General features: G+C 46.4%; 2 protein-coding genes across 5 annotated transcripts; both read right to left on the reverse strand.

Moving 5' to 3' along the window:
• Nucleotides 1–1,600: 1,600 nt before the first annotated feature.
• Nucleotides 1,601–10,562, reverse strand: LOC140703989 (uncharacterized). 4 transcript variants are annotated; one of them, XM_078388136.1, is made up of 6 exons: nt 10,461–10,478; nt 9,760–9,798; nt 8,435–9,437; nt 7,155–7,260; nt 4,755–5,171; nt 1,601–3,969 (listed from the first exon to the last, which is right to left on the reverse strand). In XM_078388136.1, exons 3-6 carry the CDS (start codon nt 9,188–9,190, stop codon nt 3,350–3,352), a joined length of 1,899 nt encoding a protein of 632 aa, XP_078244262.1. In that variant the 5' UTR covers nt 9,191–9,437; nt 9,760–9,798; nt 10,461–10,478; the 3' UTR covers nt 1,601–3,349. The 4 variants fall into 4 exon arrangements, with proteins under 4 accessions (XP_078244262.1, XP_078244263.1, XP_072844455.2 ...); XM_078388137.1 differs by lacking the exon at nt 9,760–9,798 and having other exon boundaries at nt 1,601–3,966; nt 10,461–10,562; XM_072988354.2 differs by lacking the exon at nt 9,760–9,798 and having other exon boundaries at nt 10,461–10,562.
• A 3,757-nt stretch (nt 10,563–14,319) lies between these two features.
• LOC110091512 (uncharacterized) lies at nt 14,320–23,702 on the reverse strand. The gene is made up of 4 exons (XM_072988317.2): nt 23,472–23,702; nt 20,560–21,279; nt 18,348–18,474; nt 14,320–16,178 (listed from the first exon to the last, which is right to left on the reverse strand). The coding sequence occupies exons 1-4, from the start codon at nt 23,481–23,483 to the stop codon at nt 14,917–14,919; spliced, it is 2,121 nt and encodes a 706-aa protein (XP_072844418.2). The 5' UTR covers nt 23,484–23,702; the 3' UTR covers nt 14,320–14,916.
• Nucleotides 23,703–25,718: the final 2,016 nt, after the last annotated feature.

The following is a 25,718-nucleotide window of genomic DNA, read 5'->3' on the forward strand; positions in this document are numbered from 1 at the left end:
AGTTGTCATTTTGAAAATGCCCAAGCACTGAATGAGATGCTAAAATGTGGTCTGTTTGCACTCTCAGATGTTAAACCCAGAAACATTCCCTCACAGTATATATATCCCTTCGTGTCTTCTAATAAAAACACTTCTGGATGTCACAGCCATATATCAATATATATTAGTGCTCATACCAACAACCAGGGCTGTTAAGCTGGAGGGATTCTGGGTGTTAATCCTATTGTTAAAAATCCACAACTCTATCAGGGTTTGACTTTTGGCTCCATGTTCGGTTCAAAGCAAATCAGTCGATTTTTTTGTTGCTTCCAAAGAGGTGAAAGATTTATTAGTGCATTTAACAGTAAACAAGTGTCTGGGACATGACTGCGAGTCTCTTCTCCTTCTGCCTATAGGTCTGGAAGGGGCTTCCAATCTTCAAACAGGAAGAGGTTTCCATCACTATTGTTCCATGGTCCCGGTAGATCTGTGGGGACCCAGTCTCTCCTGGTCTATCCCATCGGGCTTTCCAACAGGGGGCACGGTCTCGTTGTCCAGGTCATCATCCCACAGCATCCGTCCATCAGGGTCTCGGCTCTCCTGGGATCCTCCCTGTAACTCCTCTTCATCTCCCTTACTCTCCCTTCAAGTCTCTCTCTCCTTTCTCTCTCAATCTCCCACACCCATAAAGATGGCCACTGGATCTTCCCTTCCCATTCTCTGCATAAACCGTCTTTTCTTTTCCACTCTGCTGCCGTGATTTCTATTCTGGTTAAAAATATGCATAAACAAGGAAGTTCCTTTCTCTTATCTGTTGATCAGGCCTCCCTAATGAATCAGAGCATTACGCAATTCAAAATGTTGGACTATATAAATGTAGGTAAATTTTAAGATAATGAGACTTTTCTTTTGCCAGAAGCAAGCTGTTTCAGTAAGGTTATAAAGTGACCCCATGTATTAGAGCAGCTGGAGGGCACAGGTTTTCTATCATGTGGGTTAAAGCATTTTTGGTATCACCTGGCAGGACAAAGTTCTAAACAGAGTAGTCCTAGAACGAGCTGGAATTTTTTGCGTGTATACATTACTGAAAAAGCGACGTCTATGTTGGCTCGGTATGTTGCGAGAATGGCTGATGGTCGGATTCCAAAGGATCTCCTGTATGGAGAATTAGTGCAGGGAAATCGCCCCACAGGGAGGCCACAGCTGTGATACATCTGCAAGCAGGATCTGAAGGCCTTAGGAATGGACCTCAACAGATGGGAAACCTTGACATCTGAGCGTTCAGCCTGGAGGCAGGCGGTGCATCACGGCCTCTCCCAATTTAAAGAGACCCTTGTCCAGCAGGCTGAAGCGAAGAGGCAGTCCCGGAAGCAGCAAAATCAAGGAGCTGGACAGGGGACAGATTGTATTTGTCTTCAGTGTGGAAGGGATCGTCCCTCTCGAATTGGCCTGCACAGCCACATTAGACACTGTTCCAAGTCCTCTATTCAGAGCACGCTACCATATTCTCTCAAGACTGAAGGGTGTCTACTACTTGGTTTGGGAAAATAACCAGGAGTGGTTATTTTAAGAGCAAAATTTTGAGAGCTCCGCAGAAGAAGACAACATGAGGAATGGAATGTGTCATCGGTAGTCCCATTACAATATTTAATTATCTGTTTCACAGGCTATAAGAGCAGGTTATTAAACTAGAAATGGTGAGTCCCAAAGCCATTTCCATGCAATCAAAAAAAGCAACCATTTTCATAGGAAAGAGCAATTTCTTTCCGTACACCACAATCCGTTCCCAAAAAAGCACTGGTTTCTGGTTAAATTCTTCTAGCTGTGCAGCAGAAGTACAGAGATTTACAGAGCAGAATTAGCTTCCACAGAGTAATCCACCCCCTCTTTTTCTTTCTCAACTGGCACTTACAGTCTCAATAAGGCACTCTGAAACAGGAGTCATAGGAAGAATAAAGCATGTTTCTTTACTTACAGTTGAACGGATCTACAGCAATCTGACAAAACACGGCTGCTGCTTCTACAACAGACTCATTGCTTCAACAGATACAAGAGAGTAACAGAGGGAAAAAGAAGAGAGCAGAGAGGCGGGGCTGTCTTTGAATCAGAGGCAGGGAAAGGACTATTATTGGCTAGTGCTGTGATTGACAGTCATCCCAGCCCAGAAAGGTTCCTCCCAGCCACACATAGCAGAGATCTCATGCAAGGTGTCAAAAACTCCAACAGGCAGATGGGTGGGTGGAAACAGAAAATCCAGGAGGGGGAAAAGAGCAAACTGGCCGGAATCTTAACAGAAGTACTCCACGCTGCCATGTCTCCTTGCAGATGCCAGATGTGGCCAACTGTACTGCATTTCGAGAGAAATCTTTTCAAAGCTGTGATGAGAGGCAAACTTTTTTTTCATTTACCTAGTTGGGCATTTCCAGGACATAAAGGTAAAGGTTCCCCTTGACATTTAGTCCAGTCGTGTCCGACTCTAGGGTGCGGTGCTCATCTCCCATTTCCAAGCCATAGAGCCAGCGTTTGTCCGAAAATAGTTTTCGTGGTCACGTGGCCAGCACGATTAGACACCAAACGCCATTACCTTCCCACTGAGGTGGTACCTATTTATCTACTCTCATTTTTCACATGCTTTCAAATGGCTAGGTTGGCAGGAGCTGGGACAAAGCGACAGGAGCTCACTCCGTCGCGTGGATTCGATCTTACGACTGCTGGTCTTCCGACCTTGCAGCACAGAGGCTTCTGCGGCTTAACCCGCAGTGCCACCACTGATTTTTCCAGGACATAGCCAGTCCTAAAACATTGGACAGAATATAATTTGACACAGGTGTGCATTTCAAAGCCGTCTCTGCTCATCCCTGGGATAGTTTATTTCTTCCTCGCCATAGGCGAGCTGCCCCAAATAATCTTCGGTCACATCTTTTAATTGCAAGCACCCCTTGGTTTGCGTTTCTCATCGGTGCTAAGAAACACGATGCCTACGATGACGGGCTCTCAACAGCGAAATCTTCTGCCTACCAAACACACACGTACGCACACATCACAGAGTTGCTCGTGTTTAATGTGCCGTGGGATCCTGAAAACACAAAGCTGTCTCCAAATCAAGACAAGTCCTTTTTGTCAGAGAACTCCCCCCGCCCCCAGGGCCTGAACCCCAGGCCTTCTGCACGGGCCACAAGCGCCCGAAGCGACAGGCCCTCCTATTTTATTTACATACAAAAATGCATCTCCATCTTCCCTTTTCCCCCTATACCAAAAATGTGAACGTGGTGTTTGTGTGTGTGTGTTTGTGTCTAGGGGTGTGCCTTCTTTGCCCCCCCCCCTCAAGAGAGGATGCAGAGTCAGGGAGGATAACATTTCTCCTCCCTTTTCAACAGACACCTTCCTTCTGATCTCGGTGGGTCCTCTGATGCTTCACGAGGTGCGCCGTCTGGCGGAAGCTCTTCCCACAGTCCGCGCACGAATACGGCTTCTCCCCGGTGTGGATCCTCTGGTGTCTCAGGAGGTGGGAGTGGCAGCCGAAGCTTCGGTCGCATTCCAGGCACCGGAACCACGTCCGACCTTTTGAGTTTCTTTTACGACTATTAAAGCCCGCATCCAGAGGAGTTTTCCCCTCCCATTTCGCTCCCTGGTACGGTGTCCTCCCTGAGCGGGTCCCCTGGCTGAAGCTTTTCCCACAATCGGTGCCTTTATCCTGGTTCTCTCCCGGGTGGGTCATTCTCCGATGTCTATTAAGGGTCGCTCTGCGGGTGAAGCTTTTCCCACAAACGGGACAGGTGCACTTCCTCGTCCCTTGGGATCCCGTAGGTGGGATGGTGAATTCAAAGTAGGCACCCTCTGGATGCTCCATACATTTAGTCCACCCATCCTCGGTTGGTGGTTTCTCCTCCCTCTTTGGTCCACCTTGGGCGTCTCCCTCCGAGGCTTCGGTTCCTTCTAGGGTCACCTGGAGAAGTTCCCCCTCTTTCTCGATCCTCCATCCACGACCTGCTAAATTAAATCACAGAGAATCATAGCATCATGGAGTTGGAAGGGGCCTATCGCCCCTCCCCGAGTCCAACCCCCTGCTCAGTACAGGAATCCAAATCAAAGTGGTTTACAAAGAGAGAGAGGGAGGGAGGGAGGGAGGGAGGAAGGATCCAAACAATAAGTAGTATAAGTAGAACAAGAGAAAAAGAAAAAGAAAAAAAACAAACGTAGCCCAATAAAAACGAACAACAATGACTCAGATAGGCTGCGACTCCAGAGATGCCCTTAAAAACTGTATTTAAACAGCATTGCCTTGAATTACCCAATAAAAAAGTACACTTCTTTTAAAAGAAAGACAGAGAGAGAGAGAGAGAGAGAGAGAGAGAGAGAAAGGGAGGGAGGGAGGGAGGGAGGGAGAAAAAGAGAGAAACACCTGATTCTTTTTCTTTATTTTTTTTCCATCTTGATCTTCTAATTTGTTGATATAATTATGTCATTGATTTATATATACTGATGGTTTTCATTTGATTGTATTTTATAATGTTTTATTCTTCTTTGTAACCTGCCCCAAGTAGACTCTGTCTAGAGGGGCGGGGTATAAATCAATTAATCAATTAATCAATTAATCAATTAATCAATCAAGTAAGTAAGTAAGTAAGTAAGTAAGTAAGTAAGTAAGGAAGGAAGGAAGGAAGGAAGGAAGGAAGGAAGGAAGGAAGGAAAGAAAGAAAGAAAGAAAGAAAGAAAGAAAGAAAGAAAGAAAGAAAGAAAGAAAGATCCATCTTTCTTTCCCTGCCACTGCTTACCAGTGTGGATTCTCTGATGCCTTACAAGGTTTTCCCTCCGTGTGAAGCTTCGCCTACAGATGGTACAGAAATGCAACTTTTGTCCAGTGTGGAGCTGTTGGTGCCGAAAGAGGTTCGCTTTCCGTGTGAAACTCTGCCCGCATTCAGTACAGATGTGCAGCTTAAAGCCAGCATGGATCCTCTGATACCGCTTGAAGTCCCGTTTCTGGTCCTGGCTTTTCCTGGGGAAAGCGCCGCTATTCTTTTTCCTCGTCCCCAGGCGCAGGCTGGGCCTCTCAGGGACTTTACCGCACGAGGGTTCGCTCCCCCAGTTTTCAGCTTGGCAACCTCCCGCCTGCCCCTCTGTTTCTCCTGAAGCAACAAAGCCGATTCCCAGCACTGCTTGGGATGCATCAGACTCAGGGATCGGATCCTGTCCTGCTGGAAAAGAGACGGAGCACAGCAGAGAGAAAGGAAACATTGGAAAGACAGAAAACTGCCTGAAGGCTGCATCGAGATGGGGCTTTACTGTACTCTACTGCAAGTGCTGAAAAAGTATTAATGTTTAGAAGAGAGGGCAGACACGGAATCACAGAATCATAAAACAATGGAACTGGAAGGGTCCCACAAGTCCATTGAATTCAATCTCCTGCTCAATGCAGGAATCTAAATCAAAGCAGATCTGACAGTAAAGGTAAAGGTTCTTCTTGACAATTTTTGTCTGGACGTGTCCGACTCTAGGGGGCGGTGCTCATCCCCGTTTCCAAGCCATAGAGCCAGCGTTTTGTCCGAAGACAATCCTCCGTGGTCACATGGTCAGTGCGACTTAGACACGGAACGCTGTTACCTTCCCACCGAGGTGGTCCCTATTTATGTACTCGCATGTGGCATTCTTTCGAACCGCTAGGTTGGCAGGAGCTGGGACAAGTGACGGACGCTCACTCCGTTGCATGGATTCGATCTTACAGCTGAAGAGCTACAGACCATACAGCACAGAGGCTTCTGCAGTTTAACCTGCAGTGCCACCACGTCCCTCGATCTGACACAGGGTTGTCTAACGTTCTCTTCAATGCCTCCAGTGCTGGAGCCCTCACCAGTTCCCAAGGTCATGGGTTCCACTGTCATACTGCTCTAATAGTTAAGAAGTTTTTTTTCCTGTAGCGAGGGCCTATTACAGTGGTGCCTCGCATAACGAGCGCACCGTTTAACGACTAATCAGCATAGCGATGTCGCTTTTGCGATCGCAAAAGCGATTGCATTACGATGTTTACATAGGCAAAAACTCGCATTGCGATGATCGGTAAGCGTTTCGCTTACCGATCTTTGCATTGCGATGTTCTAAAAACAGCTGATCGGCAGTTCCAAAATGGCCGCCGGAAGAAGAAAAAATGGCCGCCCGCTCCGTTTTCGCGCCCTGCCCTCGCTTACCGAGGTGGCGAAAATGGCGGCCCTGTGGAGGATTCCCACTTAGCGATGAGTTTATCCCCCATAGGAACGCATAAAACAGAGTTTAATGCGTTCCTATGGGTTTTTCCCCCCGCATAGCGACATTTCCGGATAGCGACGATTTGTCCGGAACGGATTATCGTCGCTATGCGAGGCACCACTATATTATTTGTTTGGCACTCTGGGATGACTGAGAACCGATCCTGCCCATCTTCTGTATGGCCATCTTTCAAGCATTTGAAAAATGCTATTCTATATCCCCATAGTCTTATTTTCTCAAGGGCTGCGCCTGCTCTATTGCCTGTTGGAGTTTCTACAACCTCGCATGGCGCCTGTGGTTTGATTGACTTGGACAGACAATTTTTGGGGCTGGGGTGACCCTCCATCTATCCAGCACTAACCAACCCTTCCCTCCCGCCTCTCAATTCAAAGAGAGCGCCACCTCTCTGCTGAATGCTCCCTTTCTCTCTCTTTATTCAGTTGCCCATTTCTTTAGTTTAATGCTGATCTGTTCAGAACAGGACTGAGTAGGCCAGTGGTTCTCAACCTTGGGTCTCCAGATGTTCTTCAACTAAAAGTCCCAGAAGACTTCATCACACACGGTGCTGGCCAGGATTTCTGGGAGTTGTAGTCTTTGAGGTCTTTATTGTTTGGACCACTTTGCTCATCTAACTTCCACCCATTTAAAACATAAGTACAAATAATAATGTATACACAAGCATGGTGCCAGCTGAACAGACACACTTATGGGAGTTGTAGTCCAAGAACATTTAGGGACTCACGATTGGGAAGTACTGGTGTAGGCAATAACCCCATTCATTCCCCATTGGGTGTTTTTCAGGGGATTTCATGTCCCCATTAAAGACTATTTGTATTTCTATTAACCTCAAGGTATCTGATTGCCCGGCTGATACTTTCACGATATCAGGATTGGCCCATCATCTGTGAACACCCCCAGGGATGACTGTTCCATACCTAGCAATTCTATGTCCTTGCTCCTCTCCTCTTTCTCTGCCCTGTAGAGATCGGAAGAAGCTTCGTCATAGAAGTTCACAAACATTTCTGTAGACATTCCTACCACCTGTAAGAGGACAAGAAGGTAGGAACAGGGACAATGAGAAAGATTATGTTCTAGAACAACATTTTGGATCAGAAGTCCCATTCATTCATTCATTGATTCATTCAAAATATTTAGCTCTACTTTTCTCCTGAAATGGACTCAATTATTGCAGCTCAACAGGTTGCCGATCTATTTCCGGGCAGAATTCAAAGTATTAGTTCCTCTAACCTATTTAACATCACCTGGACAAGCCTTTCTCTTGATCCCACCACCTTCACAGGTGTGTTTGGTGGGATCATAGGAGAGGGCCTTCTCTGTTGCTAACTCTGAAAACTATGCAAAATATTTATCTGTTCCCAGTCCTCCCTCTTTCACTTTCCTCTCTCTGTTTCTCCCACCCTGGCTGTGTGTAGTTTAAAACATTTCTACCCTATTGCCCTTTTCTTGCCACTTTTCCAAGCCAAACAATCGCAAACGTGGCAAACATGCCCCTCATCAAGGAAATCTTTGCATTTCTTGACCATTTTTTTATTTCCCACTTGCACGTGCAGGAAGAGAGTGAGTACAGAAGTATCCATTTTTCAACATGAGAGTGGTTCCGGAAAGTTTGTATTCCCTGGGTCAGGTCAAACAAGGGCTCTATGATAAAAACTGTTCCTGAACAGAGAAAATTGCCTTTATTGTTGTGGCTTTTTGTAATTATACATTCCTTGCTTTCTGCTTGGTTTGTACTACTTTGGAAAATTCCACGTAGAGTTATAAAAGAGAAACAGTTTGGTTATATAGCATGGATCACTTTACACATATTCTCTCTCTCTCTCTCTCTCTCTCTCTCTCTCTCTCTCTCTCTCTCTCTCTCTGTGTTTGCAATTTTCCTCCTGTTGAAAGTGATCAAGTTTACTGTTAAACTTGATTAAACTAAGATTCACTCTATGTTCCGTTTTGTGACACACACACACACACACAGTCGGAGATCTGGGGCAAGTCTTCCCCTAGATATGCACCTTTTCCAGTTCTACAATCCTGGAAAAGGTGAAGGTGTGTGATTAAAAATTTGTAGCCCAAAATAACGGGAGGAACAAAGGTTCCCTACCACGTGATCTACTGTGACCATTTTAAGGTTTTCTCCCCTGCCTTTATTCCCAACTTGGCATCTCCTCAGGATGGTTCAGGAAAAAAAAAACTCTTTCCTCACCTGTTTTTCCCATTCTGCAGCTTCTTCCTGTCTCATCAGGAAGTCCTCAGCGAGGACCACAGCCTGGTAGCAGGATTCCGGCCTTCCTTCCCTGACCCAGCTCTGCATCTCCGGTGGCAGGACAGCCAGAAACTGCTCCAGGATCAGCGCCTCCAGGATCTGCTCCTTGGTACATTTTTCCGGCATCAGCCACTGGTGGCAAAGCTCATAGAGTCGGCTGCAAACCTGGCGAGGCCCCTCGGCCTCCTGGTAGCGGAACAGCCGGAAGAGCTGGCGTCGTGCCTCCAAATCAATGACACTCTCACTGGGGATCTGTTTATTTGCATCTCTACCATCTACCATCTCCTCAGATTCCAGGTCATGACAGGTCTCCAGAACACCTTCTTTGAGGCTGGGTAACAGTCCGACTCCGACCTCCTCTCGAGGAGGCCCGCCACCCAAATCTGCCACCATTTTGGAAGGGACCAAGGCTGATTTGGTCACTTCCCACCGCATGGTTTTCGGCAACTCTGGGTTCACCCAGTGAGGGGTGTGGACCGCCTTCAGGAAATCCTGCCACTGGACCTCCCAGTTCTGGGCCAATCCCTCCTCAGCCTCTGAGCACACTTGCCCCGGCGTGGCAGCCCAAGTTACAAACTCGCCAGCCGCCCCAACCTGGGCAAGGCACAGAGTCCTTTCTCCATTTCTGTGCCCTTCGTCTGCTGCAGCCTCAAAACAGAGAACCATACAAGCCGGCGTCTCTGGATCGGCTTCCATCTCTTTCCTGTTGCGGGCAAGCTTAAGCCATTTCTGGCCACATGCTGAGGGTCGCTTTCCGCAGACGAGCAGCGAAGGAAAACCTCCAACTTTTGGATGAGGATTAACTCATTTCAGGCAGCCAATCACCATGGGAATAGCTTATCTTTGGAAGAAGAAGCTTAACTCACAAAATCTCCAACACTGGGGCTTGTAACGGACGACTCCTCTTTCGCCGATTAACAAAAAGTAGTTTCTTCCTGTAAACCTGAAGATAAAAACAGACAATTCACCTTCTCCACCACAGTATCCTGAGTACTCCCACTCTTTTCGGCTTTCAGAAGCTAAGCAGGGTCAGGCCTGGATAGCACATGTATGGAAATGCCAAGGAGGACCACCTAAAGCTTGGAAAAAATCATGCCAGAAACTCTGGATAATGATTTCTGCCAATCATATAACAATATTTATTAGTTACATTTAGAAATGGGCACAGACTGCTAAATTATGTCGTGTGGGAAAAGGGAGCGAACCAGCCCATCTAAGAGTGGACCACACAAAGGGACAAATGGCCATGTTGCACCCTCACTTACCTTAAATGCCTTATTAGGATCACTGTATGTGGGTTCCAACTTGACAGCGCAGTTTAAAAAAACAACAACACAAAACTGTAGAAATCATGGTGGCTAATTGCCACTAATCAATAATGCTGCCGTTGCATTCCTGATCATCCAACCAGGAACACCACCAGCATCTCCTAAGTTAATAGCAGTTCACCCCTAGGACTTACATGATTTTGCTCCCTGCGTGTAAATCGCTGCTAGGAATCTGGCCACCGCTAGATAAGGTGGCTCAGTCTCCGCATGAGATTACCCCAACCTTCCCAGTGAGTTTGCTGGCTCAGTGAGGACTAGAAGCTTGACCTCGCTGGTCCCAAACCCATACTCTAACCACTACGCCTCACAAGAGACTGCAGCCAGAACAACAAACTCCCCAAAGCAAACAACAACAGGCTATTTGGAAATTGCGAGGGAAAAAATTGCAAAAAAGGGAAGGGATGCGTAAATAAATCAAGCCCAGCACGGAGGGGAGGGAATGATAAATCCCATCTAATTTCCCCCACCTGTTTTTTTGTTCTACACTCTCTCTATTTTTTGGGGAGGGGGAGCCTTGGGAGGAGAAGAAACAGATGCATCGATTTCTTCTCCCCAGTTCCACCCATCTTGCTCCCCCCTTGCCTTTTTATCTCCCCCTCCCTGACCTCCTTAATCTCCTCCTCCCATGTTAAACTTACTGATTCCCACGTGCCAGCATTCAGAGATTCAAAATCCAGTTTTCTGGGGAAAGGGGGAGGAGCCTTTATGGAGTGTGTGCATCACTGGAGGACCGTCTGGCTTCGGGGGAGGGACTCCCCGCATCCAGGGCCCTTCTAGGAAACGAGGCTCGACGCCTTTAACTCTTCGGGGCCCGAAAGGGAGCTCGGACCCCGGAAAAAAAATTTAAGCCATGTTCCACATTGAAAAAAGAACGACGCTTGAAATGATGAAGGATGATTTTTTAAAATTTTATTTTGCTTTGCTTTGTTCTGTTTTATTATATCAACCGAAATCCAGTTGCTTAGCAGAGTAAATCACATTTAGAGGAGGCCCATTGATTCCATGGGGATGGGGTGAGTCTTCTCCTCCATAGGTTCCATGGATTCTTAGAAATGCAGAGTTGGAAGGGACCCTCTGGATTGTTGAGTCCAGCCCTTGCCAAGGAGGCACAGACGGGGAATCGAACTCCCAATCTCTGGCTCCAAAGGGCTTCCTCTCACTGTGCCTTTCTAGGTTGAAATAAGTCAGTGAGTTAGAGGAGGTCCATTTGAATCAATGGAACCTAATTCCACGGACTGTGGACCGCACTGCTACAAATTTGCTCCATGTTCAGAAATTCACACCTTAGGATAAATTGCATTTAAAATACGTCATGCTGGGTGGATGGATGGGTCACCCTTCCAAGGAAGTGTACACAATGGGGAAAGTATGTTAGGAAAATGACCTATGAATTTTGCCCATGTTTGCTGGCTGACGCAAATACCAGTCGGAATTAAAGTCAAGGAGAAAATGGACGAAATGTGAAATTGATCGAGTCCCTGATCACCCTTCCAAGGAAGTGTACTCAATGGGGAAAGTATGTTAGGAAAATGATTATAGGTCAGAGAACACACACACACACACACACACACACACAGAGAGAGAGAGAGAGAGAGAGAGAGAGATTTGTATAGCTTTTCGGAGGGTGGTATGTGAATTTTGCCCATGTTTGCTGGCTGACGCAAACATCAGTCGGAATGAAAGTCAAGGAGAAAATGGCCAAAATGTGCAATTGATCGAGTCCCTGATGCCTAAACCTGAATTGGATACAGTGTTTCTTACTGGACTAACAATAGAGTTGTTCCATTCATTTCATTCCTGCCTAAACAGGAAACAAGGCCACACATCCTAATCCTGATTATTTCGTGTTTTGCACAGAAACTAATTTTTCTCCCCAAAACAGTTGTCAGGATAGGACACAGAGATCTCCAGAAGAGATGGCCATCGCTGGAATACAGATGCTTGATGGGCACACAACAAGGGACTTTATTATATACATCCCTTGTGCTCGAGAGTCAGGATCAGTCCCCACTCTTGTTCTTTTACAAATCTGATAAAGGCACTTTGGCCCAAATTCTTTTACATAAATACCCCAGTGTATGGGAAATGACGTAACTCACAGCATCAAATAGCTACTTGGGCCTCGCTTGGATTCCTCATGGCACACCAGTGGAGTGGCTTGGCAGATGACCCAGAATGCAAGCAGGGGCTCCTTAACAGTCAACTATTTGCCATATCAACAACCTCCGATATGCAGATGATACCACTCTGATGGCAGAAAGTGAGCAGGAATTAAAGAACGTGTTTTTGAGGGTGAAAGAGGAGAGTGCAAAAAACAGTCTGAAGCTCGACATCAAAAAACAAAACAAAAAACCCCTAAGATCATGGCTACTGGTCCCATCACCTCCTGGCAAACAGAAGGGGAAGATATGGAGGCAGTGACAGATTTTACTTTCTTGGGCTCCATGGTCACTGCAAATGGTGACAGCAGCCACGAAATTAAAAGACGCCTGCTTCTTGGGAGAGTCGTGATGACAAACCTAGACAGCATCTTAAAAAGCAGAGACATCACTTTGCCGACAAAGGTCTGCATAGTCAAAACTCTGGGAGGCAGTGGAGGACAGGAGGGCCTGGCGTTCTCTGGTCCATGGGGTCGCGAAGAATCGGACACGACTTAATGACAACAACACAGGCTAGCTCTACTCATAGAAGGCCCAGTGGGGAGAATCAAACTCTCAACTTCTGGTTCCACAGCCAGAGACCTGAATCCCTGAGCCAGCCAGCCAGTTATTGAATCAACAGGAAAGTGGAAAATCAACACTTCTGTACATTCCACTGACTCAATGCATCTAGTCCGATTTCGTACTCATGATGGAGTAAGGCCTTAACTATTTCAATTCTTATTATTCTGGGATAATACTGATCTGTATTCAATCCATTTGACAGCTTGGCATTTAGTGACAGATTGTCTATAAGTAAATTCTGGCTGGGAAAAAAAACTTACGATCAGTACCTCACATTTGTAAAAATCTGAAATTACATTTTAGGGTTTGGGTGGATTTCCCCTCTGAATTGGTAGGGGTCAACCTTCAACCAGCTCCGTCTGATTGCCCAGTTATGCCCCTAACTTGATGTGTCCTTGGTGATATTAGTCCACAGGCAAGTGATCTTAAAGATGGACTACTGCAATGCTGTCTATGCGGGGCTCGCCTTGAAGATGACTCAAAGACGGCAACAGATATAGAATACGGTGGCCAGATGAATCACTTCGATCATATATTCCCAGTGCTGTATCAGCTGCATTGGCTTCCTGTGCCTTTCCCAAGCCAGGATCAAGGTGTTGGTATTAACATATACATCCCTCAATGATTTGGGACCCTGTTATCTGTTAGTGTGCCTCCCCCAAAGAAGATCGGCTCATGCCCCCTGATCCGACTCAGGCTGGTCTCTTACAGGCTACACATTGCTTCCATTCTAAATGAGCGGAGTACAGTGGTACCCCGACTTACGACCGTCCCTACTTGCAAACAATTCGAGTTACGAACAGCTCAGTTCGCAAAAGGTTGCTTCAACTTAAGAATGAAGCCTCGACTTACGAGCCAAAAAAAGAGAAAGAAACCCTTTCCTGCCCCCTTTTTTTTTTTTTACCTAAGTTCACCTTAGGTCAAAAGAAGAAGAAAAATAAAAAATTTGCTCCCTAGTGGTAGAGGACGGATTAACCAGCTTTGCATTAGTTCCTATGGGAACTAATGCCTCTACCTACGAACAGCGCCTCGACATGCGAATGAAAAACAGCCTGAACGGATTAAATGGTTTTCGTAAGTCGAGGTACCACTGTACTCAAGTTACTGACCTCAGACGGACGGAAGGCAGAGTGAACCTTGAGCTGGCTACCTGAGCCTGTGGGGATCGAACTCAGATCGTGAGCGGAGTCCTCCCTGTAGTACTGCAGTTAAACCACAGCTTTGCACTAAATTGGGCTGCACGCAAATAACTGAAATAAAGAAATAAATCCCTTCCCATTGGTTGAGCTAGCTGTTTTTTTCATTCATTCATCAGGCCGAGCTGATGGGATTTGTAGTCCCCCAGCAGGTGAACAGAGACATATTCACCTGCTAAATATAATTCCAAAGGCCCTATTAGGCAGCCTCTCTCTCTTATGACTCCTCAAGTGAATTAGTGCAGTGTTTTCTCACTGTCCATCTTCAAAAATGTGACAAAATGTTTGTTGTTGTTTGTTGTGTGCTGTCAAATTGGAATCGACCCACAGCGACCTGAATTAGGGATTTCAAAGTAAGTGAGAGATTTAATAAGTGGTTTTACGAGTTCAGTTCCCTCAATGAGTTTCAATGGCTGAGCGAGGATTTGAACCCTGGTCCTAGTCCGGAGTCCTAATCTGTCACTCCATCCACTACACCACACAACGTCATCATCTAAACATAGACTCTGTCATTATTATCTATTTTTCCTCTTTGTCTATCCACTTCCCTCCAGAACCCAAAAAGCTGAACACCAGTATAACCCTAACATTTTTATTTATTTACTCAAGATATTTATATACAAATATAAAACAAAAAATATCAGGACAAATACAAACCAGCTGAAACAGTATCAAAACATTAAAAATAGCAAGATGATAAGAGCCAGCAATAAAACTTAAATAGTTAAAAACAAGAATAAAAATACAAATTAAGTACAGTAGGACCCCCTTATCTGCAGGATCAGGATCCCCTGATTCACCTATCTACAGTCTGAAAATATTAAAATTATTAAAAGAAAAATCCTAGAAATATGTATTTCCACAATGTCATTACTAAAACTGGCCACTAGAAGGGGCTAGAGATCATGCTATGTATAGCGTTTGCTATTAAAACAGAGTTCGCTACAATCTGCGTTTTTCAGCCTCCACGGGGGGCGGGGCTTGGAACCGATCCTTTATGGATACAGGGATCCTACTGTATTGCATACTTGTCGGAGGAGGAAAAGCTTGCTTGAAAGGAAAAGTAGATTTCTGCAGAAACCAAGATGAGAAGTTATCTTTGTGAACGATATATGCTAGCTTCTCAGCTTTGGTCATCTTTTAGTTCAAAGGGAGAAAAAATCCTGCCTCAGCTCTCAGGATTTTGAGAAACACAGCCCCGTCGGCGGCTTCTCCCGCGTGTGCTTCCTCACAATGTGCTTGATCACGTGGGCGCTCTGGGTGAAGTTCCTCTGACAGACCAAACATTTGTAAGGCCTTTCGCCTGTGTGCATCCTCTTGTGCACCAGAAGAGCTGAGGAATGCCGGAAGCTTTTCCCGCAGTCGGAGCACTGGTACGGCTTCTGCTCCGTGTGGACCACCGCATGTTTCAACAAGGTTGTCTTCTGGTTGAAGCTTTTCCCGCAGTCGGAGCACTCGAACGGCTTCTCTCCCGTGTGGATCCTCTGGTGCCTGTTGACGCTCGACTGGGTGGCAAATATTTTCCCGCACACTGGACAGGGGCACCTTCTTTTAATTTTGTTGAACTCAGACTGGGATTTCACTTGACAGAGTTCCCCCGTTGGACCTATAATGGACTGATAATTTATTTCTCTGCTCTCGTTTCTTGCCGCCTTCTCCGGCTCCTCTTGGTTGCTCAAGAGATCTTCTGCCTTGAATATTTCCCGGGGCATTTGCCACGCTTCCTTTTCTTCCTCATTCGGCGACTTTCCCTTCGCCATGCTCGCTCTCCGCCGGAAGCTCTTCCTGCAGGATGAACATTTATACACTTTTGTTCCAGAAGGATCCACCTGGTAGGTCGTGATGCCCCACTTCAGCTTGAAGTTTTTCCCGCAGTCCGAACACTGATACGATTCCTCTTCCCCATGGAAGCCCTTCTTGCAAGCCGAGCATTTGTACACTGTCACACCAGAGGGGTCGATCTGGCAGTCAGTAACGCCCCATTTCAGCTTGAAGCTTTTCCCGCAATCCGAGCACTGGTACGACGCCTCCTCCCCGTGGCCAACCTCGTGGGCCAGGAGGTACGTCTTCCGGTTGAAGCCTTTCCCACAGTGGGAACACTTGTAGGGCTTCTCCCCTGCATGGATTATTAGATGTCTGTTCAGGCTTGACTTTCGGGTGAAAGCTTTCCCACAAATTGGGCACGCGTGCTTTAGTAGCCCCTTGGATAACACGCCGGGGACAGTGACCCTGCAAATTTCACCATCCACCAGCTCCCATTTCGGTTTTTGCTTCCACTCCTGTGGTTCATTTTCCGACTGATCCCCAGGTTCTGCTTGATGATCAGAGGCTTCGTCTTCCGCCACGTACTCCAGCTTCTCAAATGGCACCCCTTGCGATTCCTTATCAAACTCGTCCACCAGTCTATCATCATCATCGTTATCATCATCATCATCATCTGGAATAGAGAACAGGTTGTTGATTGTTGTATTTTTTTAAGTCAAAGGCATTGCTAGGTGATCACATTATGAGATCACTAAAAAAAACTTTAAAAATGCTAGCTTTCAACCCATACATTCATCAGAGAGGGTGGGGGACTGAATTTTCCACCACTAGAGAGGTTGGATCTGGACCCCATAACAAATAATTTAGTTACCTCCTGGCTGTATTACTGTAATGCAATCTATGTGGGGCTGCCTCTTGAATGTGCTCAGAAACTTCAGCAGGTCCAGAACACCACAGCCAGATTGTTAACTAGGGCTGGTTACAGGGAACATATAACTCACCTGTTACAGCAGCTCCACTGGTTGCAGCTGGCCCAAGGCTACCCAGGCTGGCTCTTCTCCCAAGAGCCCCAGTGGGGAATCAAACTCCCAACCTCTGGCTCCGCAGCCAGATATGTAACTCACTGATCTATTCAGCCAGCTGGCTGTCAAATAGGCATATTATTTTTTAAAAAATATTTTATTTACACTCCATCTTTCCATGAAAAAGACACTCCGTATTACAATTACTTTTAAACTCACTTTTCGGAAATTCTCTAAATGAAAAATAAGGTGCGTATAATCCAGAATCAGCCATGTTTTCAAAGGGGTTTAAGTATCTGGCTGCAGAGTTCAATTCCCCACTGGGCCTCCTAGAAGAAGAGCCAGCCTGTGTAGCCTTGGGCCAGCTGTACACTTCGAAATATATGCCCAGAAAAAGGGAGTGGTTAAATGACTTCTGAGTATTCTTTGCCTGGAAAACCCTGAGAGGGATCTGACTATCAGTCAGAATTGACAGAATTATTACTATTATTAGCTGTGTTAAACCCATGCAGTAAAACCAAGAATTTTGTGTCACCTCAAAGACTACCAGGTTCACCCGGCGTCCATTTTCATGGATCTCCATCGGATGAAATGAGAAACAGTTCCTGGAATTACATGCCACATTACAAAAACGTTTCGCCTTCAAGGTGCCACAAGACATTTTTTTTGTAACAGGCTGAATCTGATTTAAATCCAATAGATTTAATTCACAATTTAAACATATTGTTTGTTTGTTTCTTAAATGTATATACCGCTTCATTAGTGCAGTGCAGACTTCTGAGAAGTTTACAACAATAAAACAGTCAATCAAATGAAAATAATGCAATCACTTTTGCGATCGCATTGCGATGTTCCCTATGGGGAAAAATCGCTTTGCGACGATCGGTACCCTGTTTCGCTTACCGATCATCGCAAAGCGATGATTTTTTAACAGCTGATCCAAAATGGCCGCCGGGTAAACAAAATGGCCGCCCGCTGTGTTTTCGCGCCGATTCCTCGCTTACCGGGCAGCAAAAATGGCGGCCATATGGTGAATTTTCACTTTAAGGTGAGTTTTAAGTCCATAGGAACGCATTGAAGGGATTTCAATCCATTCCTATGGGCTTTTAAAAATCGCATAGCGACGAAATCGCTTTGCAGCGATTTTTGCTGCACCGATTATCGTTGCTTTGCGAGGCACCACTGTACACAAAAGAAGAAGCATGAACGACAACTAATATGCAGGACATGAGCCACATTGCAAAGACCAGGCTGGGTAACCTAGAAAGGCTTTGCGGAAAAAAATATTTAAACATTAGGCACAGCTGCGCTTGGAATTGGTTGTTGGTGCCACGACGGAGAAGGCCCTGGGTCTGATAAATGAGATTCTCTCACCTCCTTTAGAATGGCCACCTGGAGGAGCATTGCCCGGGAAGACCTAGTGGTGCGGCTAAATTACATTGGGAAATGTCACAATTTAAATCAATAGTAAATTTTTTAAAAACGCAATTTAAAATTGAAAAACCCAACATGTTGATTTAAAAGAAAATTAAATCAATTTTGATTTAAAGCGATTTGATTTCACTCAAAATCCACCCTGTCTGCCCAGGCAGGCCATTCCACAGCAGGAACGTTCGGTATTCGAGATCTGGTTGAAACAACAATCCCAACCAGACACGACCCTTGCTGGAGGGGAAGGGAATTGGATTCGAACACGATCTGGAGGGCCATCGGTTCCCACAAGAAAACCTTGGAAAGTTTCCTCTCTCTCTCCAACATTGCTTCTCGGAGCGGCCACCTCGCTCTGCCTTAGAGTAGAGCCGGCCGGCTCTGATTCTTACCCAGATACATGGCGTCTCCCGCGCTCTCCTGCTTGATGCGTCCATACGGCTCTGTGTTGTCGGCTTCCAGCAGCATCGGGTCTTCTTCAGAGACATCCGCGGCCTCTCCGTCAGATGGGCACAACACCTGGACCCATGAATAGAGGAGATCCCATTAGTTCGGGGTGGGCAATTTTGCTAGGGGTGGGAGAGGAAGGCACATGAGAGAGAACCAAGTCCCGTGACCTCTGGAGAGTGCACGGAACAGAGGCCATTAAGTGCCCCACAAGTTCCCTAGACATCAAAGACCAGAAAGCGGTGGCCCACAGACCCCTCGGGAGGTAATACAGCCCACCAGTTTTCCTCCAGAGGGCCATCTCCACATTCCTAGGACCCAAATTTCTTATCTTCCATGGGGAGTGGAATGGAGATAAGAGATTTCCCTGGCTTCTTTCTCACTCTATGACACCGTGGTCTTCAAGGAACGCTTGTGTCACCGGCAGCTTATGACCTTTTCAAAGGTCACCGCTGAGGCGTGAGATGCTAACCCTCCTTTCCACTTCATTATGGAACACAAGGTTCACTGGAAGGACAGATCCTGAAGCTGAGGCTCCAGTACTTTGGCCATCTCATGAGAAGAGAAGACTCCCTGGAAAAGACTCTGATGTTGGGAAAGTGTGAAGGCAAGAGGAGAAGGGGACGACAGAGGATGAGATGGTTGGACAGTGTCTGCGAAGCAACCAACATGAAATTGACACAACTATGGGAGGCAGTGGAAGACAGGAGGGCCTGGCATGCTCTGGTCCATGGGGGGTCACGAAGAGTCAGACATGACTTAACGAAAAAATGGAACACAAACTCTCCCTTTCCTCTGTAATGAAGATTTCAGGGATGCTGGCAAGTATTTGGGCCTGAATCCCAAGTCCATGTCCAAGTATTTTGGGCATGAAGCTGAAGCCTCGAGTTCAAATCTTCACACCCTGCCAGGATCAAGGTCCCAAGCTTCGGGTTCGAGTCTTGAGTGGCTTGCCCTGCACCCCCTGAGGCTCGAGACTCAGGGCTGGGGCCCAAAGACTTTGACTGAGCATGCGCTGCCCAACGAATAGGCTGGCGCATGCACAGAGACACCAGGCCGACTTCCCTTCCCGGAGCTGGCCCCTGCCTCTGCGTATGCGCTGGCCTGTCGGCTGGGGGGCGGCAGGCGCGTGGGTGGAGGCGGCGCGCCGAATTCCTGGACGGGAACCTGGGCCTTGCTTCGTGTTGTAAACCTGCCCAAAGTGGCCTTGGCTGCCCGATGGGCAGTCTATAAATCAAATACAGTGGTGCCTCGCTTAACGATGTTAATTCGTTCCAGCGAAATTGTTGTAGAGCGAAAACGTCGTAAAGCAAAATAAAAAAGCCCACTGAAATGCATTGAAAACCGTTCAATGCGTTCCAATGGGCTGAAAACTCACCGTTCAGCAAAGATCCTCCATAGGGGCGGCCATTTTCCATGCCTGTGTAGCGATGAATCCATCCCTAAGCACAACGGGGGGCCATTTTTTTCAGCCGGCGGCCATTTTGAAACCCGATGACCATCTGTTTTTGCTCATCGTAAAGCGAAAATTGGTTCCCAAAGCAGGGAACCGATCATCATTAAACGAAGAAAAAACCATTGGAATAATTGTTTTGCGATTGCAAAAACCTCACCGTCAAGCGGATTTGTCGTTAAATGGGGTAATCGTAAAGCGGGGCACGACTGTAAATAAATTCTGAGGAGGATGGCAGCAGTGGTGGCAGGCAGGGAAGTCCGCCCTTTAGGGATTCGAAAGGCGACTCAGAAAAATGGTTTGGGGTCACGCGACTAGCCCGAGAACGCCCCTCAATAAGCCCCAAGGGGAGTCCAAGTCTAGTCGCTGGTGTGACTCAGGAGTCCCCATCCCTGGTAGATGAAGCCTCCAGGTTGAAATTCATCAAAAGCCTAGAAGCAACACAGTGATGGAGAAAGGGAGGAAAGCTCTTATCTCCAATCCGTTGCTGATTGGAGATAAGAAGTCTGAGGGCTTCATGCAGAGAAGGGGCATGTGCAAAGTCCATGAATGTGTAAACCTCCCCGTGCGTGTGCGTGGATGGGGTTATGTGTCGACAATGGGGTGGCCCCCGCCAGCAAGCACCCCACTTGATGTGAATGCCCAACTCCTCAGTGACCTACAGATTCCCCCCCCAAAGGACATAGGGCAGGTCCGTGACTCACCTGGCCTCCTTCCCATTTCTCCGCCTCCTCCTGCCTCGCCAGGAACTCCTCAGCCAGGGCCACCGCCTGGGAGCCGGTCTCCGTCCCGTGCTCCCGGACCCAGTTTCGCATCTCGGTCGGCAGGATGGCCAAGAACTGCTCCAGGACCACCAGGTCCACCATCTGGTCCTTGGTGTTCCTCTCCGGTTTCAGCCACCCACGGCAGAGCTCCTGGAGATGCTGGAAAGCCCGGCGGGGCCCCTCAGCATCCGGGTAGCAGAATCCCCGGAAATGTTGGCGCTGGACTTCGGCGTGGATGGTCCCGTTGCTCGCCAAGTCTTCCTTCCCCCGTGGAACCCCAGCTTTCAGGGTTTTTAACGTCAACCGCCTCCCCTCTGGAAGAGCGGGTTGGAGCCCCTCCACCCAGTTCCTACCAGGGGGTCCTAGATGGGCCGCTGGGGGAACCAGACAGGATTTGGCCTCAGACGGTGGCGTGCGTCCCCATACGGGGCGAGAGAACTCGTCTTCCTTCACGAAATCTTGCCACTGAGTCTCCCAGACCTGGAACTGCCCTTCCTCGGGCTCCGATTTAACCCGCAGGGGACTTTCTCCGTCCGTCCCAACCTGGACAACATGGAGGTTGTTTCCGGATCCTTCTAAAGCCCCCTCCTCGGCTGCCGGGATCGCCTCTTTCATCTTCATCCTTGGACGATGATCCTTGCGATTCAACGTGACTGGTGGCTGGGGAACAAAGCCGAAAATGGAGATGAAGGTATTTTTAAATTTAATTTGGTTTTTTTTGATTCTGCTATGATTTTCTCCCAAAGCTGGGCCTCAGGGCAGCTCACAACAACATATATATAAAAAAGAAAGAAGTACTTCAGTGTGGTGTAACGTGATATTTATTGGGGGGAAGTCCTTACTCCACACAGAGCAGTAACAATATGTACACATCAGGTATGGCTCTATGGCACTGGGTTGGACTTGACAGCCTTACAGGCCCCTTCCGATCCAATTATTTTATGATTCTACACTTCTGGAAACACTGTCCTGGAACCTGGACATTTCAAGCTTCTAGTCCTCAGTGAGCTTTCCCCTTGGAACTCACAGAGCCCTCTTAGGCTGGGCATTTCCCCTCAGCCTGATCTACCTCACAGGATCGTTGTTGTGAAGATAAAGTGGAGAGGAGAGAAACCATTTAAGCTCCATGGAGGAAAAGCAGGAGTTAATACAACTAATAAAATTAAAATATTATGATGACAGTAGTAACAGTTTAGAATACAGTGTCCATGTATTACAGCCTTTCTCGATCAAGGTGTTTCGTTGTTTCTTCAAATCATGCACCAGGCAGGCTTGAACCTATATTTGAATGTTTTAAGAACTGATTGCCATTTTTGGCTGCTGCTTTTTAATTTTGTACAGTGTTTTCAATTCTTGCTTTGTTTCCTATTCTGGTTCAGGAGGGAGAGAAAAAAAAAACCATTTGAAAAGCAAACGGGGCTATGACCAATAAGATCTTATTTATTTTTCTAAAACATTTTTACCCCATTTAAAGCTAGAAACAGACAATACACAAATATTAAAAAAAAAAGAACCAGACTAAAATGTTAAACAAAAGCAACGCCAAAAACATATGCAAGCAACAAGGCACATCCATTTAAAAAACCTCTTTCAGTCAGGGGAGACCCAACCTGAAGAAGAAGATCTTGGCCTGCTTGCAAAAGAACAGCAAAGAGGGGGCCAGGCTGGCTTCCAGTGGGAGGGAGTTCCCAAGTCTCTTGGAGCAGCGACAGAGACGGTCCTCTCCCGTCTCCCCACCAGATGCACCTATGAAGGTGGCAGGATAGAGAGAAAGGCTTCTCCTGATGATCTTAACACTTGAGCAGGCTCACACAAAAAAAGAAATGCAGTCTTTGAAATAGCCTGGACTCAAATATTTACAGTACAGGTGAAAACCAGCACTTGAATTGTGCCTAGAAACAGATCAGCAGCTGATGGAGCTGCTTGTAACCATCACGATGGAGTCGCTGAATGCTTTTTTACAGTGAACACCGTTTTTTTTTTACTGTTTCCTTGCTTTTAATTATTCAGTTGCAAATTTCATAAGCATACCGCTTCATTGTTTTTTAACATTAAACTCCTGATGTTTTTTAATTCCATTCCTTTTTAACATTGCGGGCTGCCTCGGCTCCCCTTACAGGGAGAAAAGCCGCCTATGAAACAAATTAATAATATTACTGGCAATGGGGATGATTATTGTGTCATCGGGGCTTGGGGCCCAAGATCAAGACATTTCACACAGTCTTAGAAGCAGTTGTAGATTTCAGAAATAACATCATCCTAGCTTTAAAAAAAGAGAGAGGCAATATTAGGAATAACAATATTATGTTGATATTTAACAGATACTTGGGGGGGGGGGTTGGTTCACACTTCTATCTGTTATACCAGTCAATGTTTTTATAATTTTGAACGACGGTGTCTGGTATTTTGGAATCATCCTCATCCTCATAGGATTGCTGCCTTTTGGACCCACTAAAGTTTCCAGACCCTTTCTGAAGAGCACCCATAAGACCAAAACCCACCCCCTGATAGAGAGAGACAGAGGGATCTGTCAACGGGGGGGGGGGGAGTTGTGGGAAGGCGACCCCAAAGCCCAGTGGGTTGTGTTCTTTCTGCTGGGACAGGTCAACAACACAACCTGATTTGTGCAAACCGACCCACCCAAAGCCAAGAGGAGATTCTGATGGGTTCTGGTTTTCTTGGGGTGTCTTGGGAGGGCAAGAAAATCCCATAACCCCCCCATCAACCCCTTCCTATTCACCTCCCCAATATCATGCTTTTTTTCCCCCTCCCGTTTTTCTTTTTTTGCTTTCTTTCTTAGGACCCTCAAAGCACAACAAGCATCATGCAAAAGGAAGTCTTTCAAAACTCACTGGTTTGGACATGGATCCAATCCCGCTGCTAAGAAAATTAAAAACAAAACAAAACAAAACACAATATCCAGATCCTGTGGGACAGGAAGGGCTTGAATGCAAGGGGTGAAGACGAGATTTCTTTCCCCCCCCCTCCCTTCCCCAGTTTCTGCCTCTTTCACACGGACACGCGCACACTCGCTCACACAACCCACCCTACACGCGGGGGCGCGCGCGCCTCTCTAGGAAGCAAGCTAACCTCTGCGAGTTTAACCTTTCCTTGTCCGGAATTTCACTCTTCTCCCACCCACCCCCTCACTGGATCAACTTTAGAGAGAGACAGAAAAATATGATTCAGCTTCAAAGCCCGAATATTTTAAAAAAAAAATTCTATCAGGGATCTTTCCGTTTTTTTAAAAAAAGTTTTCTTTTAGGAGTTTAGTTATGCCCCATGTTAGCCGAGTGCAAAGCAGAAAAACAAAGCTTTATTATTATTATTATTATTATTATTATTATTATTATTATTATTATTATTATTACACTGTGCAGTTCTAAGATGATGACGACGACGATGATGACGACGACGACGAGACACTGAAAGGAAGATTTAGCGCAGTTGCACCAACCCTTCCTCTGGAGACGTCTAAGCCCTTTTTGTAGCGGAAAGGAAGTTTTATCTATGCATCTTAAGAAGAGACAAGTATAAGTTGACTCACAGTGTATCAGCTGTTGTTACAATCAGAAGGAAAAGGGGAAATTAGAATTTCTAGCCAGGAGGAAGATTCCTTGCTTGCTTCTCCAATCAAAGGAAGCAAAAGAGCCAGAAAACGAACAGGAAAAACGGTCTGACCCACAAAGACAGAAAAAAAACCTTTACCAATCAAATTTGTGACACGAAGTAGAAAACAACAGGGCGTGCCCTCCTACACTGATACCTGGTGTTAAAGCATGCATTTTTTTAAAAAAATCTCCCTCGGGGATTTCTATCATGTTCATCCCCATCAGGAAATTGTTAAGTGACAACTTCAAGAATCGCAGCAACGTTGCTGGAACTAGTTGTATTGGCTCTTGCCTTTCCACTGGACCATTTTAGCAACATGGAGAGGGGGGATTTGCTGCTTGGGTAACAGCCTATCCTCCATATTACTTTACCCAGGCTTCATGCTCTGGAGAGGACACTCCTCAATTCAGAGCATGTTACCATAGTCTCTCGAGACTGAAGGATGCCTATGGACCATGGGCTAGGCCGGCCAAGCCTTCTGGGAGGTGTCATCCCAGAAAATGTGGAGCTCCCACTGCGAGAGTCTCATCTTCCAGCACTATCTCTTGTTTCATTTTGGACAGTCCCATCATAGGGGTTTCAGGGTAAAGAAATTTCAACTGTGGTTTGCCATTGCCACCTATATGTGAGCAACAGTTAGAACTGGATATGGAACAACTGATTGGCTCAAAATTGGGAAATTTTTGAAAAGGAGTACGACAAGGCTGTATAATATCTCCCTGATTATTTAATTTATATGCAGAATATATCATGTGAAAGGCAGAACTGGATGAAACCCAAACCAGAATTAAGATTGCTGGAAGAAATATCAACTACCTCCGATATACAGATGATACCATTCTGATGGCAGAAAGTGAGGAGGAATTAAAGAACTTCATAATGAGGGTGAAAAAGAGCGCAAAAAAAGGTCTGGAGTTCAACATTAAAAAAATTAAGATCGTGGCCACTGGTCCCATCACCTCCTGGCAAATAGAAGGGGAAGATATGGAGACAGTGACAGATTTTACTTTCTTGGGCTCCATAATCACTGCAGATGGTGACAGCAGCCACGAAATTAAAAGGCACCTGCTTCTTGGGAGGAAAGTGATGAGAAACCTAAACAGCATCTTAAAAGGCAGAGACATCACCTTCCCGACAAAAGTCAGAATAGACAAAGCTATGGTTTTTCCACTCGTGATGTACGGAAGTGAGAGCTGGACCATAAAGAAGGCTGACCGCCGAAGAATTGATGCTTTTGAATTGTGGTGCTGGAGGAGGCTCTTGAGAGTCCCCTGGACTGCAAGGAGAACAAACCTATCCGTTCTAAAGGAAATCAACCCTGAGTTCTCACTGGAAGGACAGGTCCTGAAGCTGAGGCTCCAGTACTCTGGCCATCTCATGAGAAGAGAAGACTCCTTGGAAAAGACCTTGATGTTGGGAAAGTGTGAAGGCAAGAGGAGAAGGGGACGACCGAGGACGAGATGGCTGGACAGTGTCATCGAAGTGAC

Source organism: Pogona vitticeps, chromosome 2 (genome assembly GCF_051106095.1).
Source record: "Pogona vitticeps strain Pit_001003342236 chromosome 2, PviZW2.1, whole genome shotgun sequence".
Classification (NCBI taxonomy): Eukaryota; Metazoa; Chordata; class Lepidosauria; order Squamata; family Agamidae; genus Pogona; species Pogona vitticeps.

Bases quoted from the DNA above. Each gene is read 5' to 3' on its own strand.
- LOC140703989 (XM_072988354.2), bottom strand. From the start codon at position 9,190: ATGGAAGCCGATCCAGAGACGCCGGCTTGTATGGTTCTCTGTTTTGAG. The intron at 7,261-8,434 runs GTGAGGAAAGAG...GTCCTCTTACAG, and splicing joins CTGCAGAATGGGAAAAACAG to GTGGTAGGAATGTCTACAGA. The intron at 5,172-7,154 runs GTATGGAACAGT...CTTTTCCAGCAG, and splicing joins CAAGGACATAGAATTGCTAG to GACAGGATCCGATCCCTGAG.
- LOC110091512 (XM_072988317.2), bottom strand. The intron at 18,475-20,559 runs GTGAGTCACGGA...TCATGGGTCCAG, and splicing joins AGAAATGGGAAGGAGGCCAG to GTGTTGTGCCCATCTGACGG. The intron at 16,179-18,347 runs GTAAGAATCAGA...TCTCTATTCCAG, and splicing joins GGGAGACGCCATGTATCTGG to ATGATGATGATGATGATAAC.